The following is a 13,966-nucleotide window of genomic DNA, read 5'->3' as shown; positions in this document are numbered from 1 at the left end:
CCTGTTGCCACCGGCGAAGGCTGCTCTGGCATCCAAACGGCTTGTGCTGAAACACCTGCTGCCTTCCGACAGGTTACTCGTCAAGTTTCCTGAGCTGAACTACCAGCTGAAGATCAAAGTCTGCATTGACAAGTGAGTATCCCCCTCTGGGCCGTGCTGCGCCCACGGGGCTGGGGAGGAGTCGCTGAACGAAGGGCCAAGTCGTGGCCATGGGCTCTGCCCAGGCACCAGCCTCTCCTGGGGGAATCTGCCCTTGTGCTGGGACCCAGGAGAAGCGAGGGCTCTGTGGGCACGGGGGAGGCTTTCATGCCCACTGCACGTGGCCCTCGTTCGGGTGCCCTTGGGCTGCTGGAGTCAGGGTGTGCGTGAGCCGTCCGCACCAAGTCAGGGCCCCTTGGGAGCTGCAGTGCCCACCTGGATGGGGGATGTGAACGGGACGTGCCCTCACTCCAGAGCGAACCAACACTTTGCTTCTGTCTCCTCTGCAGGGACTCTGGTGACGTTGCCGCGCTCCGGGGGTAAGTGGAGCCAATGCGTCTCGTCTTTCTCAGTTCCCTGTGTCGTCCCGCCCCCTGCTCTGTTGCTGGGCTCTGGAGGGTCCTAACTGTCCTTCTTCTCCCTCCCCCCCCCCCCCAGGTCCCGGAAGTTTAACATCCTGGGGACAAACACCAAGGTCATGAACATGGAGGAATCGAACAATGGCAGCCTGTCGGCGGAGTTCAAGCACCTGGTAGGTAGCTGGCCCGGGAGCTGGCCTGGGGCCCGGGAGCTGGCCCGGGGCTTTAGCTTGTCCCTTCTCTTTGCAGACACTGCGGGAGCAGAGGTGCGGCAACGGGGGAAGAGCCAACTGCGACGTGAGTGTCTGAGCCTGTGCGTGTGGCCGGAGAGGCGGCCTGGGGGGCCCTGAAGGAGACCCTCCTGGTCCCCAGCCCACAGGGAGGGAGAGCTCCCGCCAGGCCCTCCTCTTGGGCAGCCCATCCAGAGCTCGCTGGAGTTTTCTCCTCCAGACCATCTGCGTGGGGGGGGGGGGGTTTGTGCGCCGCATTCTGCAGGGAGGCAAAGCAACCCCCCAGCGGGCCCCTGCAAAACAGGTCAAGCCCGCATGTACCCGCAGGGCATCTGGGGTGAACAGGCTGCTGCTGACCTCGCTGTGCCCAGGTGCCAGCCCACTGGCGCCCCATGTGGCTCTGTGACCCAGAGCAGTGCCTGGCCTGTCAGCCGCCTGGCCCCCAGGGGAGTGGGGGGAAGCTGGCATCCTATGAACACCCTCCCTGTCACCTTCCCAGGCCTCCCTGATCGTCACAGAGGAGCTGCACCTCATCACCTTCGAGACCGAGGTCTATCACCAGGGCCTGAAGATCGACCTGGAGGTGAGTTCTGTGGGAATTGCTGCCAGACAGAGCTGTGCGTCCATCCCCCTGCCCCCCGGCGGGAGCAGGAGGGGGTTGCCCAGCCCAGCAGGGAAGGTGCCACCGACCTCCCCCCTCAGATAAAGCCCCCGCTTCTCTGATGGCTTGTCCAGGCCTGTGGGAGCACACAGAGCATTAGGCAGAGCGCAGTCTCTCGCCGCTATTGCTGGCCTTCACAAGGCTCCCGGGAGGAGATGGGCGAAGGGAGGCAGGACGCTGCTGTGGCCTCGGCACTGGGCGAAGCCGCTCATAGCAGAGGGGGCGGCCGGCTTGAGAAGGGAGAGCGCAATAGAGACGAGGCTGTGCTCACATCAGGGACCCGTGGCAGGGCGCAGCCAGGCCGTGTGGCTTGCAGAATGCTGCAGGGCCTGGGCCGGGAGATGGGGCCGGGGCAGGTGGGGTGTGTCTGGAGGGACCTGAGGAAATAACCATGTCCTATTCAACGTATTCATAAATGATCTGGAAAAAGGGGTAAGCAGTGAGGTGGCAAAATTTGTAGATGATAGAAAACTACTCGAGAGTTAAGACCCAGGCAGACTGCGAAGAGCTACAAAAGGGTCTCTCAAAACTGGGTGACTGGGCAGCAAAATGGCAGATGAAATTTCATGTTGATAAATGCAAAGTAATGCACATTGGAAAACATCATCCCAACTATACCTATACAATGATGGGGTCCAAATTAGCGGTTACCACTCAAGAAAGAGATCTTGGAGTCATTGTGGACAGTTCCCTGAAAACATCCACTCAACGTGCAGCAGCCGTCAAAAAGGCAAACAGAATGTTGGGAATCATTAAGAAAGGGGTAGATAATAGGACAGAAAATATACTGTTGCCTCTATATAAATCCATGGTACGCCCACCTCTTGAATATGCGTGCAGATGTGGTTTCCCCATCCCAAAAAAGATCTATTGGAATTGGAAAAGGTTCAGAAAAGGGGCAACAAAAATGATGAGGGGTACAGAACGGCTTCCGTATGAGGAGAGATTAATAAGACTGGGACTTCTTAGCAGTCTCTTGACCAAGCCAAGGAGAGAGATGATTGAGATCTGTAAAACCATGACTGGTGTAGAGAAAGTAAAGGAAGTGGTGTTTACTACTTCTCCTAACACAATTAGGGGTCACCAAATGAAATGAATAGGCAGCAGGTTTAAAACAATAAAAGGAAGTATATCTTCACACAACGCACAGTCAACCTGTGGAACTCCTTGCTAGAGGATGTTGTGAAGGCCAAGACCGTAATAGGGTTCAAAAAAGAACTAGGTAAGTTCATGGAGGATAGGTCCATCAATGGCTATTAGCCAGGATGGGCAGGGATGGTGGCCCTAGCCTCTGTTTGCCAGAAGCTTGGAATGAGTGACAGGGGATGGATCTCTTGATGATTCCCTGTTCTGTTCGTTCCCTCTGGGGTACCTGGCACTGGTCACTGTCAGAAGATGGGAGACTGGGCTAGATGGACCCTTGGTCTGACCCAGTGGGGCCATTCTTGTGTGTCTCGTCTCTCTAGACTCACTCACTGCCTGTCGTGGTCATCTCCAACATCTGCCAGATGCCCAATGCCTGGGCATCCATTCTGTGGTACAACATGCTGACGAACAACCCCAAGGTACGTGCGCGGCCTGCCCAGCAGTGCCCCGTCGCCATGTGGCCCCTGGGTGGGAGAGACTCAGCAGGCCCCCCAGAGGAGCAACCCCGAGAGTGTCTGTCTCTGCTCAGCTGAGCTGCCCTGGGCCTCAGAGAGCTTCCCAGCCACCCAGACGAGGCAGAGAGGTCAAGAGGGGAAACTGAGTGAGTCCTGGCAGTTGCTGGCCCGAGGTCACACACATGGGTGGTAGAGGCACTGCCCACAGAAAGGCAGTCCTTCTCCCATGGTACCCTGTCAAAGGTGGGTGGGGGGTTGGGCTGGGCAGCATCCCCCTTCGGGCTGCCCGCTGCAAGCTGGTATGTTTCCTGGCCTTTGTTGGCATCGCCCACTGGGAGGTTTCATTTCTTCCCGCAGAACGTGAACTTCTTCACCAAGCCCCCGATCGGCACGTGGGACCAGGTGGCCGAGGTTCTGAGCTGGCAGTTCTCCTCCACCACCAAGCGGGGTCTCAGCATCGAACAGCTGACCACGCTGGCAGAGAAACTCCTAGGTAATCTGCCCTGCCCGCCGGAGGGCCGGGCTGGCTGTGCCTGTGGATTCTAAACCCCTTAGGCAGGCAGATTGTCATGAGGGGTGTAGGCTCTGTCCTTGCGCCAGAGGGAGCCTGCCCAGTGTCCCCATGGAGGTGAAACTCAGCAGGAGGCCTAGCCCCCGGTGAGCCCTGCCTGCTCTGCCCGGGTAGCTCTTGAGTGGCATGGCAGGGTCCGTGCCCAGTGACGCAGGCCGAAGATAGAGGCCGAGTTTGTTCCTGGCCTGACTCGCTAGCTGGGAGCGTGGCGGCAGCAGCGTCTGCCGTGGGATCCCGTGTGGCGTGTGGGGCTCTGCGGTCGCAGTCGGTTCCTGGACCCGTGGAAATGCTGTTCGTTAAGGAAATCTCTCCAGTGCTAACGACCTGCTCTGTCCCCACCCTAGGGCCAGGTGTCAACTACTCCGGCTGCCAGATCACGTGGGCCAAGTTCTGCAAGGTGAGCACTGCCTCGCGGCGCACTCCTGCTCCACGTTCCCCTCCCCGAGCCTGCGCTGACCTGGCATCTCTGTCTTCCCTGTAGGAAAACATGGCTGGCAAGGGGTTTTCCTTCTGGGTCTGGCTGGACAACATAATCGACCTCGTGAAGAAATACATCCTAGCGCTGTGGAATGAAGGGTGAGCCGTGGCCCCACCTCTGGGACCCTGGAGCCTGGGGATGGGCCTGGGCACCAGGGGATGGAGGTCCTGAGATGGGAGCTGTAAGGTGGCTGCGGGGGGTGTGTCCAGGTCTCCTGTAGCTCAGTGACTCCCAAAGCCTGGGGTATTTTCCCAAAAACCAGCCCCTGTGAGTTCCCTGTAGGCTCAGAATCATGCTGCATCCCTTTGCAGTTATTGAACTTTGTTTCAAGTGTTGATGCAGATTAGAAATGCGGGGTGCACGCTTTACGGAGGGGGCAGCGTGGTGCATTAGCCCTGGGAACAGCTCAGCCAGGGCCGTGGTGCAGTCTTTGAATCAGGACTGGGGTCTCTTCCTGATATGTGCCCTAGCTTTGCTGTGGGCTGGATGCTGGAGCCAGGTGGGCTCTCTGGCCTGTGTGGTGCCGGTTAGGCTGGGGGCTCGGCTGTTTCCTTCTGGACTGAGCGCTGGGAAGCTCTGCAGCTGATGTCAGGCCCTCGGGACATGCGAGCCGGCCCGTTAGCCCTGGCAGGGTGGCCCAGGTGCATCAAATTGGCAGCCCATTCTGAGGATGCTTGCAGGGCTGGACCACAGCTCCCTCCTTCCCTCCCGGCCATGGCATTGGCTGCATGGTGGCAACTAGCAGGAAGAACTGTACAGAAGGGTCAATGGATCCGTCTCCACCAACACCCTGGGGCAAATCAGCCCCTGGAGAAAGTTCCTCTTGCAGTCGCTTCAAACTGTCTGCATGCCCACTGGCACCGCACCTAGCAACCGTCCGCAGCAGCAGGGTGAGGGATCCCTTGTGACAGTAACGTGCAGCCCCAGCCGCTGCCGGCGGCTCTGATCCTGCAGCCGCTGTCGGCGGTTCTGGGGGTGGGTGAAGGAGGTGGCGATACGGCCGATCGCTGCATGGCTCAGCATTGTCTTCCCCTCTGCCAGATACATCATGGGGTTCATCAGCAAGGAGCGGGAGCGTGCCATCCTGAGCACCAAGCCACCAGGCACCTTCCTGCTGCGGTTCAGTGAGAGCAGCAAGGAGGGGGGCATCACCTTCACCTGGGTGGAGAAGGACATCAGCGGTACGCACCCCGCGGGCAGCACTCGTGTGTCCAGACAGAGCCAGGCACTGAGCCGGGGGGAGCCGCGTGGTCCCCTTACTGTGGAGCAAGGCGCTTGTGATCTTAGTGTGTCTTTGCCCGGCCCTGCAATCAAGTCTGCCGCCCGGCAGCCGGCCAGGGTCATGGGGGGGGCTTGGAGCCCACTCTCCCGAGTCCCCAGCTAGCACTCTAAACGCTGCCCCTCCTTCCCCACGACAGTCACGATCTGTGACTCGTGAGCCGGGTAAGCGTAGTAACCGGCCCCAGGATGCTGAGCGCCTGGTGCTGCCAGGAACGGGAGGTGTTCTGCGTCTCCCCGGATCCCGGGCCCCGTGCTGCCATGCCCAGAACCCGCCTCCGTTCGCACACAGCCGCTCCGCTGCGACTAGTGGTGGCTGGGTGGGCTGTCTCTGTTCCTGGTCGTTCTGTGGGGTGTTGCCCAAGTGAGCCAGGGACGGGCCCGCGTGAAATGCTGCCGTCTCCTCCAGGGAAAACCCAGATCCAGTCCGTGGAGCCGTACACCAAGCAGCAGCTCAACAGCATGTCGTTCGCGGAAATCATCATGGGCTACAAAATCATGGATGCCACCAACATCCTGGTCTCGCCCCTGGTCTATCTCTACCCCGACATCCCCAAGGAGGAAGCCTTTGGCAAATACTGTCGCCCGGAGAGCCAGGAGCACCCTGAAGCTACGGACTCAGGTAGTCGTTGACATTCCACCCCTGCTGTCTGTCCAGCGGCTGGCGGGAGCTCTGCGGAGATTGGCAGCCGCTAACGATCAGTGTCACAATGGCAGGGAGCTGCCTCCCTGCCTGGATCAATGCTCCCTGTGCTCGTGGGTAGAGAAGCCGGCCCATCTGTGGCTGGCCAGGTATCCCAATAGCGGGGCCGTCCGGGGTGGGACAGATGGCATTCAACTAACCGCCTCTTCTCCCCACAGGCACTGCGCCATACCTGAAGACCAAGTTCATCTGCGTCACCCCGTAAGTGTTCTCCGAGGAGGCTGCTGCCTGGGGGTGTCTGAACACAGGGTTGCCCTGCTCTGTAGGAGCCATGGCAGACGTGCCTCGACTGTGAGAGCGAGACTGTTTCGTTCTGTTGCAGCGAGCCCAAGATCCAGCCCTGTTGGGCTGGGTGCTGCACAGACACGCATGGAGACACCCCTCCCAAGGAGCTCGGAGGCTCGCCGGCTCAGCCCTGCAGAGCAGGGGGGGAAGGGAGTTCTCCCCATTTTTGCAGATGGAAGTGGGAGCCTAAGGCACAGGGTCACTCAAGAAGTGGGCGCAGAGCTGGGAATTGATCCCAGGGCACCATCCTTCACCCCCCCCCCCCAAAAGGCCCAACTCTGTCCGACGATAGGCAGCCCCGCTGCAGCGGTGATGGACGTGGCTCTCGGCCTCTCATTGCCTCTCTTGTGCTGTCCTCCACTCCCTCCCACTACAGAACGACCTGCAGCAACACCATCGACCTGCCCATGTCCCCACGCACGCTGGACTCGCTCATGCAGTTTGGCAATAACAGCGAGGGAGCAGAGGCCAACGCAGGAGGCCAGTTTGGTAAGTGGGAAATGCCTGGCCCCTTGGATGGTGCCCCAGGGCATGAGGCCTTTGATCACTTCGGGCTGGCAGGTGACTCGGGATCTGGCGCCAGCCCCCTCAGAGAGCCCAGCTCACCTTAGACCCTTCCCAGCCTGGTGACTCCCCAGCTGGGAGAGGCGTGTTGTGTCCAGCTGGCTCTAGGGGCTCCCCCCATCTGACTGGCCCCCTGTCCCTGTTTCCCTGCAGAGTCTCTGACCTTCGACATGGAGCTGACTCCGGAGTGTGCTGCCTCGCCCATGTGAGGGCCACGTGCCCAGCTCCGCGTCTTGACAACTCTCTCTTCCCGGCTCCAACTCGTTCCCTTGTCCTGCTAGGTCATGTGTTCGCTCCATCCCCCAGAGCATCCCCGGGCTGCTCCCTGGGGAGAGACGTCAGCCTGGGGGTCCCGATCAGTTCGCAGCCATCTAACTGGAGCACCCAGTCGGTGCTCGGAGGTGGTGTCGGGGCTGGGGGGAGGGAACTTTTTTTTTTTTTTAACTTCCTTCCATAACAAACGTTTTCTGCTCGATCAAGATGCTGTTAGCATCTGATTGCTGCCTCCATCCATGCGAAGCGCTTTCCAGATCTCCTGCAGCGCTGCCAGACCCTTTCCCAGCTCGTCCCTGCGCTAACTTCCAAATCCCCATGAGGATTCAGTGAACAGGCTGTTGCTTTGAGGCAGCCGGGAAAGGAGCCTTGGAACCCAGCAACCCTAACCCCATGAGCTTTAGCCAGTCAGCACAACGGTGAGGAGCGCAGAGACCGTGCCGGGCTGACCTGCCTCGGGCCCCAGATGCCATTGAAGGAAGAGGGCTGTGAAGCGACTCCCCGACAGGCAAGTGGTTCTGGCCTCCAGGAAAGGCCAGAGCCTGGGCTGGGCGGGCCGTCAGCCCCGGTGCTGGGATAACGGGTGGCCCGGCCGATCTGTCTCCAATTTGGGGAACGGCTGTCCTGGCCCCTGAGCTGGAGTCCGATGTCAACGGCACGGTTCCGGTCCCTGCCCTTCTGCCGGGGCTCAGGCTAGACCCAGCATGGGCGACGAGGAAGCCAGGTACCCGCCTCCCCCTCCTGGGACGGCCTCTCCAGGCAGGCCCCCTGGAAATTGGCCTGCAGGGACACTTGGCTTATCCTGTGTGCCAGGGCTGCAGCGGGGGGAAATCTCCAGCGAGCAAGGCAGTAGTTCTCTCCCTGTCACACCAGATCCATGCACTGTGTGCTGTCCCGATGCTCCCTGATCCCACGCAGCTGGGTCCTTCCTCCGGTGGTCACTGTAGTGACAGTGGGGTGCCCTCAGTTATCGATCCGCTCTCTGGTGTAACCCGACTGCGCCCCCCCCCATCCCCACCCTGGCTGCTGGGCTCCTCGGGGCACTGAATCAAACGCAGTGTAGTGTCCCTGGCGCTCTCCCTCCAGAGTTTAAACCCCACAGACCTCCAGGGCGGCTGGCACCAGTTCTTGCTGCTCCGTGGCCTGCCAGCCCCATTGGACTGGGAGCGGAAACACCGAGTGGCAGGCACTAGACAAACCTGGGGGGCTTTGCCCTTCATTTCAGTCGGAGGTCGGTTTTTCAGTGATAAGCTAGCAGGCTGGATGGCCTAGGAGAGTCAGCAGCCACCTCCCAACCAGCTGTGCGGGGTGAGGGCTGCAGGAGGAAAGTAACGACTCTCCTATCCTCTGCCGGAAACATGCCAAATGGCCAGCAAAGTGTTGTGGGTCAGAGAAGGTGATCTCCTCAGTGGAGCCTGGGTCGCCCTGCAGACAGTCGGCGTCTGTATGAAGCCATTACACACAGATAGTTCTGTCCTGTGCTTAACCAGGCACCATGCTTTGAATTTCTCAGGCTTAATGGATCACAGTATTGAATCGGCGTGGGCGAGCGGAGCGGGGGTGCAGAGCCAGAGCCATCTGCATTTTACAGTGTGGTCTAAACCCAGGCTTATCAACACTGGTGGGTGTTTCCTTTTCTTCACCCAGAAGCCTGGAGAAGCTTCTGGGCTGGGGTGGCAGCAAGCGCCTGTTCTGAGCTGCTGCTCCAGGCCCTGCACCATGGGCAGCCTTCGCATGGGGCTAGTGCTCTGCACTCGTGCACTGCGTGGGCTCACGCCCACCGACCTGGCCCTTTGGCGCAGACCTAGGTGCTTGGATGAGGTGAATGCTGTTTGCCGACCCAGGTTTATTTCTTAACACAATAGCTGCCTCCTTCCAGCACCACCTTCCTGCCTGCCTCTCTGCTTCTCCGTCATCCGGCCGCCTCCGGCCTGTATGTCCCCTAGTGACACTCAATACTGTAAAGATTTTATTTTTTGTATATTTTATTGCTGTATTTACAGGCTTTAACTTTCTCCTAAATAAAGGTGCTAAAGCGACTGTGTGCTCCAGCTGATTGATCTCTAAGCAGTCACTCAGACTCGGTTGGGTTAAATGCAAAAACCAGGGACAATGAGAGAGGCCAGACAGGGTCAGACCAATGGTCCATCTAACCCAGTGTCCTGTCTGCTAGCAAAGCCCTGTGCCAGGTGCGTCAAAGGGAATTACCAGAACAGGGTAATTTATTGAGTGATCCTTCCCGTCAGCCAGTCCCAGCTTCTGGCAAACAGGCATAGGGGACACCCAGAGCACGGGGTTGTGTCCCTGACCATCTTGGCTAATGGCCATTCGTTGACCTGTCCTCCACGAACGTATCTAGTTCTTTTTTTTTTGAACCCAGTTATAGTTGTGGCCTTCACAACATCCCCTGGCAGAGGGCCCTTGGTGACTGCATTGCCTGAGGTACTTGCTTTTCTGTTTTAAACCTGTTGCCATTAATTTCATTGCGTGAGCCCGGTTTTTGGGGTAGGTGAAGGGGTAAATAGCACTTGCTCCACACCAGTCGTCATTTTAGAGACCTCGCTCGTCTCCCCCTGGAGCAGTCTCTTTTTCCAAGCTGACTAGCCCATCTTCTCAGTCTCTCCTCAGATAGAAGTTGTTCCATCCCCTTAATAATTTTTGTTGCCCTCCTCTGTACCTTTTAAATTTCTAATGTATCTTTTTTTGAGATGGGGTGACCAGACCTGCACGCAGTAGTCAAGGTGTGGGTGTACCCCAGATTTATAGAGTGGCATTATGATATTCTGTCTTACTATCCCTTTCCTCATGGTTCCTGATATTAGCTTTTTTGACTGTTGCTGCACATTGAGTGGATGTTTTCAGAGAACTCTCCACAATGACTCCAAGAGCTGTGAGTAGTAAAAGCTAATTTAGATCCCATGATTTTGTATGTAGAGCTGGGATTGGTTTTCCAATGTGCGTTACACTGCATTTATCCGCAAGGCAGCCCCAGCAGCCCAAGGTTAGATCATCTCCGCTTTATAGCAAGGTGGGGGAGCTGTATGGTAAATGCCAAGACAAATAGAAATGGAGTACCTTTTTTCTTTGTGTGGATACAGACTAACACGGATGCAGACTAACACAGCTCCTACTCTGCAAGCAAGAGAAATGACACCTCCGTCCCCTCCCCCATGGCTGCTTCTCCGCCTATAGAAATAGCAGAACTGGCCCCTGTAGCCAAAGCTGCGGTTCCTGGACAGGCCTGGCTTCTTGGATAACGAAAGAGGAGTGGAGCCTGCTGCCTGGCAGCTCTTCCTGGTAGCCAGCAAGACCTGTGTATTCCCAGCCTGCCCCGGCTGCTCCTAGGGAGCCAGAGACCAGCCTGAGCTACAGCAGATCCCACCCGTTCCTCTTGTACCTTCTGCTGGTGCCACGCTCGGCAGGCAGGGTGCTCTGCCAGCCACCAACAGCCCTGGCAGGGACCCAGAAGCAGCCTCTTGCACTGAACGTTGTGGTTGGAGCCCCAGGCTGGGCAGGGCCAGAACCCTGCTGTCCCATGACTAACCCCTCCAGCCCAGAAGCTGGGGGCTAGGTAAGGTTATTGAAATGCCAGCATAGGAGCCACAGGGCCTGGAAGCTGAGCCTGCAGGGCCAGTTCCCCTTCCCCAAGGAAGAGGGGGGTGCCCGGGGTTGTGCACAAGCTGTTCAGATCGGCTTTTGTTGCCCTGGGCATGTCCCCTTCTGCGGGAACTATTGGCCTTGCTGCCAGTTCCCTGCCCAAGGCCGAGCAGCCCCTGGGCCAGAAAGCATTTGGCTTCTACAGTCGGGGCTTGAGCCGAGGCGGCGCCTTGCCCAGCCCTGCCATGGCTGCTTGTTCCATCGCCGTGGTCCACCAGGCAACTCTCCTGCTTTCCTGGGCCAGGGCCACAGCCTGGCTGTGGGCGCAGCAGCTCACCCGCACCACCTCCTGCCCCTGTGATGTATGACGGTTTATATCCTCCGCTTGCTCACTCCCGCAGCGGTGACCCACACCAAGCACAGGCCTGGCTTCTTTTCTTACACGGAGGCCCTGATAGGGGGTGGGAATGGCTTCGATTTGCTGGTGGGGGAACGGGGCAGGGGGATGGATAAAAGCCCCTCTGGACAGTGTCCCCATGTATAAAAGGAGGTGCTGGCTTCAAGGGAGAGAAGGGGGGGTAGAGGGCAGAGCCCAGAATCCTGTTACGGAGAGGCCTGCAGCATGGGCAAGGGCCTATTTGCAAGATGGGGGAGCTCACCTGTGCTCCAAGAGGGCACCCTGCAGGTTTGACAGGGGTGCTTAGCTGCTCTCAAAGGATCCACAGGAGGAGTGGGTGCCCTAGTTCCCGGCCTATTGGCCCAGCTCAGCGGCAGCTGGGAGTCGGGGCCCAGCCCAGTGCATTGTGCAGCACCCTGCGCAGACAGAGCCTAGCACCTCTGCAGGGGAAGCTCCTCTCCCAGGGAGGGTCCCTGCTGCACCCCTGGGTGCCAGCCTGCAGGGCTGGGGCAGGGGCAGGGCCCTAGTGCTGTGTTGTGCTGCCACCTTGTGGCGAGCCGCAAAGCTGCAGCAGTGCCAAGCTGGGTTGCTTCACTTTAGAGCTTGGCCCAAAGCAGGGGGGCTGCTCCTTTCCGCTGCCCCTGCAGGCCCCAGTTTCACTCCCTCCATGGGGGCTAAGGTGGGGGGGGGCCTGGCTGGGAGCCCAGTGACCAGGGCAAAGGATGGAGGGGGCATGGGCTAGGCTCAGCTTTGCCATAGCCACCCTGCATTGTCTTCGGCCAGTCCCTCAGCGCCCACCTGTACAAGGGGGACCCCAGCATCGCTGCTCATGCACCCGAGCCCCCCTCCAGCACAGTGGGCACAGGGTAGGGTGGTGCTGAGTGGGCTGCTTGCAGGAGGCTGGCTAAGAACAGCAAGCTCCCCATGCACGTGGCTGTGCACGTGGCTTGGCCGAGGATGGACAGATACCCCAGAACATCGGCTGGAGCAGAGCCTCACTTCACAAACTGGCTTTAAAAAAAAAATCTATTTTATTGCCTGGTTGGTCAGGAGAGAAAAGTGGTTGAGAGCCCGAAGCAATGGCTGGGGCGAGAGGGGAATCCCCCTTCCCCTGCTGCTACAAGGAAGGAGAGGGATGAGCCCATGGGGGGCAGGGGGTGGGAGACCCCTGCTTGTCCCTCCCCAGGCTCCTGCCCAACCTTCCCCTCCCAGAATAGGGGCTACTCCAGCGTTGCCTCTTGCTCTTCAACCTCCTGCCTGGCTTTTGGGCCTGGGGCCCGCTGGGATCAGATCATCTCCCCCTAAGGCACAGTGCGTGTCAGGGGAGGATGGGGCAGAGGACGATCTCGATAAAGAAACCAATGTGGCTGCTATGTGGGGGGATTGGGCTAGGCTACGTCCAGCACACCCCAAGAGAGGCAGCTCTGCCAGTGCAGGGGAGGAGGGCTGAGTGAGGGGGAGGGGCCCTGCCAGAGCTGGGGCCCCCACAGATGCAGCCGACAACAGCAACACTGCAACTGGCGCAGAGCAAAGCCCCTGGCTGAGCACCCCCCACACATGGGCCCACGCCCAGAGACACCAACACAGGGCTGCTTTCCACGGGGCACGTGCCCTGGATCATCTCCCAGGGACACAGCTGCCAGGCTGGGGCCATACCACAGCACAGGGTCACGACTGGCTGTGGGGGATCCACTGAGTGTCCATGGGCCGCCGGAGAAGCTCCTCCACGTGTCGTGCGACGTCCATCGTATCGTCCAGGTCGAACTCGCCCTCAGGATCCAGGACGGAGTCAGAGCTGAGAGAGAGAAAGAGAGACCTACATAAGAGCGGCCACACTGGGTCAGACCAAAGGTTCATCTAGCCCAGTCTCCTGTCTTCTGACCGTGGCCAGTGCCAGGTGCCCCAGAGGGGATGAACAGAACAGGGAATCATCAAGTGATCCATCCCGTTGCCCGTTCCTGGCTTCTGGCAGACTGAGGCTAGGGAAAACAATGAAGGGTCCTTGTGACACCTTCAAGACTAACAAATTTATTTGGGCATAAGCTTTCGTGGGCTAACACCCACTTCATTAGATGCATGGAGTGGAAAATACAGGAGCAAGTATAAATACATGAAAAGATGTCACAGATTTGACTTGCCTTACCACGTGTGTGGTTAGTCTAGGGACACCATTCCTGGCTAATAGCCATTGATGGACCTGTCTTCCATGCATCTATCTAGCTCCCTTTTGAACCTCGTTATAGTATTGGCCTTCACAACACCCTCTGGCCAGGAGTTCCAGAAGTTGGCAGTGCATTGAGTGAAAAAATACTTGCTTGTATTTTTGTTAAACCTGCTACCTATTCATTTCATTTGGTGGCCCGTTGTTCTTGTGTTATGAGAAGGAGTAAATAACGCTTCCTTATTTACTTTCTCCACACCACTCATGATTTTATAGACCTCTACCATATCTCCCCTTGGACTTTTCAGCGTGGAAAAGAGACAACTAAGTCTTATTAATCTCTCATACAGAAGCCATTCCATGCCCCTAATCATCCCTGGAAAAATCATGGAGCAGGTCCTCAAAGAATCAATCCTGAAGCACTTAGAGGAGAGGAAAGTGATCAGGAACAGTCAGCATGGATTCACCAAGGGAAGGTCATGCCTGACTAATCTAATCGCCTTTTATGATGAGATTACTGGTTCTGTGGATGAAGGGAAAGCAGTGGATGTATTGTTTCTTGACTTTAGCAAAGCTTTTGACACGGTCTCCCACAGCATTCTTGTCAGCA

At 58.1% G+C, this 13,966-nt stretch overlaps 2 protein-coding genes across 10 annotated transcripts in view; one reads left to right on the top strand and one right to left on the bottom strand.

The window, feature by feature from the left end:
• Positions 1-9,241, top strand: part of STAT3 (signal transducer and activator of transcription 3) — a 36,104-nt gene extending 26,863 nt beyond the window's left edge. For 5 of the 7 annotated variants that reach the window (XM_038385394.2, XM_043503400.1, XM_038385397.2 and 2 more), the window contains 14 exons: positions 73-132; positions 489-518; positions 637-730; positions 807-854; positions 1,287-1,370; positions 2,915-3,013; positions 3,407-3,542; positions 3,965-4,017; positions 4,102-4,196; positions 5,140-5,279; positions 5,786-6,001; positions 6,238-6,280; positions 6,741-6,853; positions 7,082-9,241. In XM_038385394.2, coding sequence (XP_038241322.1) covers positions 73-132; positions 489-518; positions 637-730; positions 807-854; positions 1,287-1,370; positions 2,915-3,013; positions 3,407-3,542; positions 3,965-4,017; positions 4,102-4,196; positions 5,140-5,279; positions 5,786-6,001; positions 6,238-6,280; positions 6,741-6,853; positions 7,082-7,137 — 1,267 coding nt within the window. In that variant the 3' untranslated portion in view covers positions 7,138-9,241. The remainder of the gene's footprint in view (positions 1-72; positions 133-488; positions 519-636; positions 731-806; positions 855-1,286; positions 1,371-2,914; positions 3,014-3,406; positions 3,543-3,964; positions 4,018-4,101; positions 4,197-5,139; positions 5,280-5,785; positions 6,002-6,237; positions 6,281-6,740; positions 6,854-7,081) is intronic. The other 2 variants (XM_043503401.1, XM_038385400.2) reach the window with 1 other exon arrangement.
• LOC119849086 (signal transducer and activator of transcription 5B-like) overlaps positions 7,374-13,966 on the bottom strand; it is a 27,963-nt gene continuing 21,370 nt past the window's right edge. For all 3 annotated transcript variants that reach the window (XM_043503402.1, XM_038385741.2, XM_043503403.1), the window contains one exon: positions 7,374-12,990. In XM_043503402.1, the coding sequence (XP_043359337.1) occupies positions 12,864-12,990 (127 nt within the window). In that variant the 3' untranslated portion in view covers positions 7,374-12,863. The remainder of the gene's footprint in view (positions 12,991-13,966) is intronic.

The sequence above is a fragment of the Dermochelys coriacea genome, chromosome 27 (assembly GCF_009764565.3).
Source record: "Dermochelys coriacea isolate rDerCor1 chromosome 27, rDerCor1.pri.v4, whole genome shotgun sequence".
Classification (NCBI taxonomy): domain Eukaryota; kingdom Metazoa; phylum Chordata; order Testudines; family Dermochelyidae; genus Dermochelys; species Dermochelys coriacea.
The sequence above is the reverse complement of the archived record's forward strand: the minus strand, read 5'-3'. Positions and strand labels throughout refer to the sequence as shown.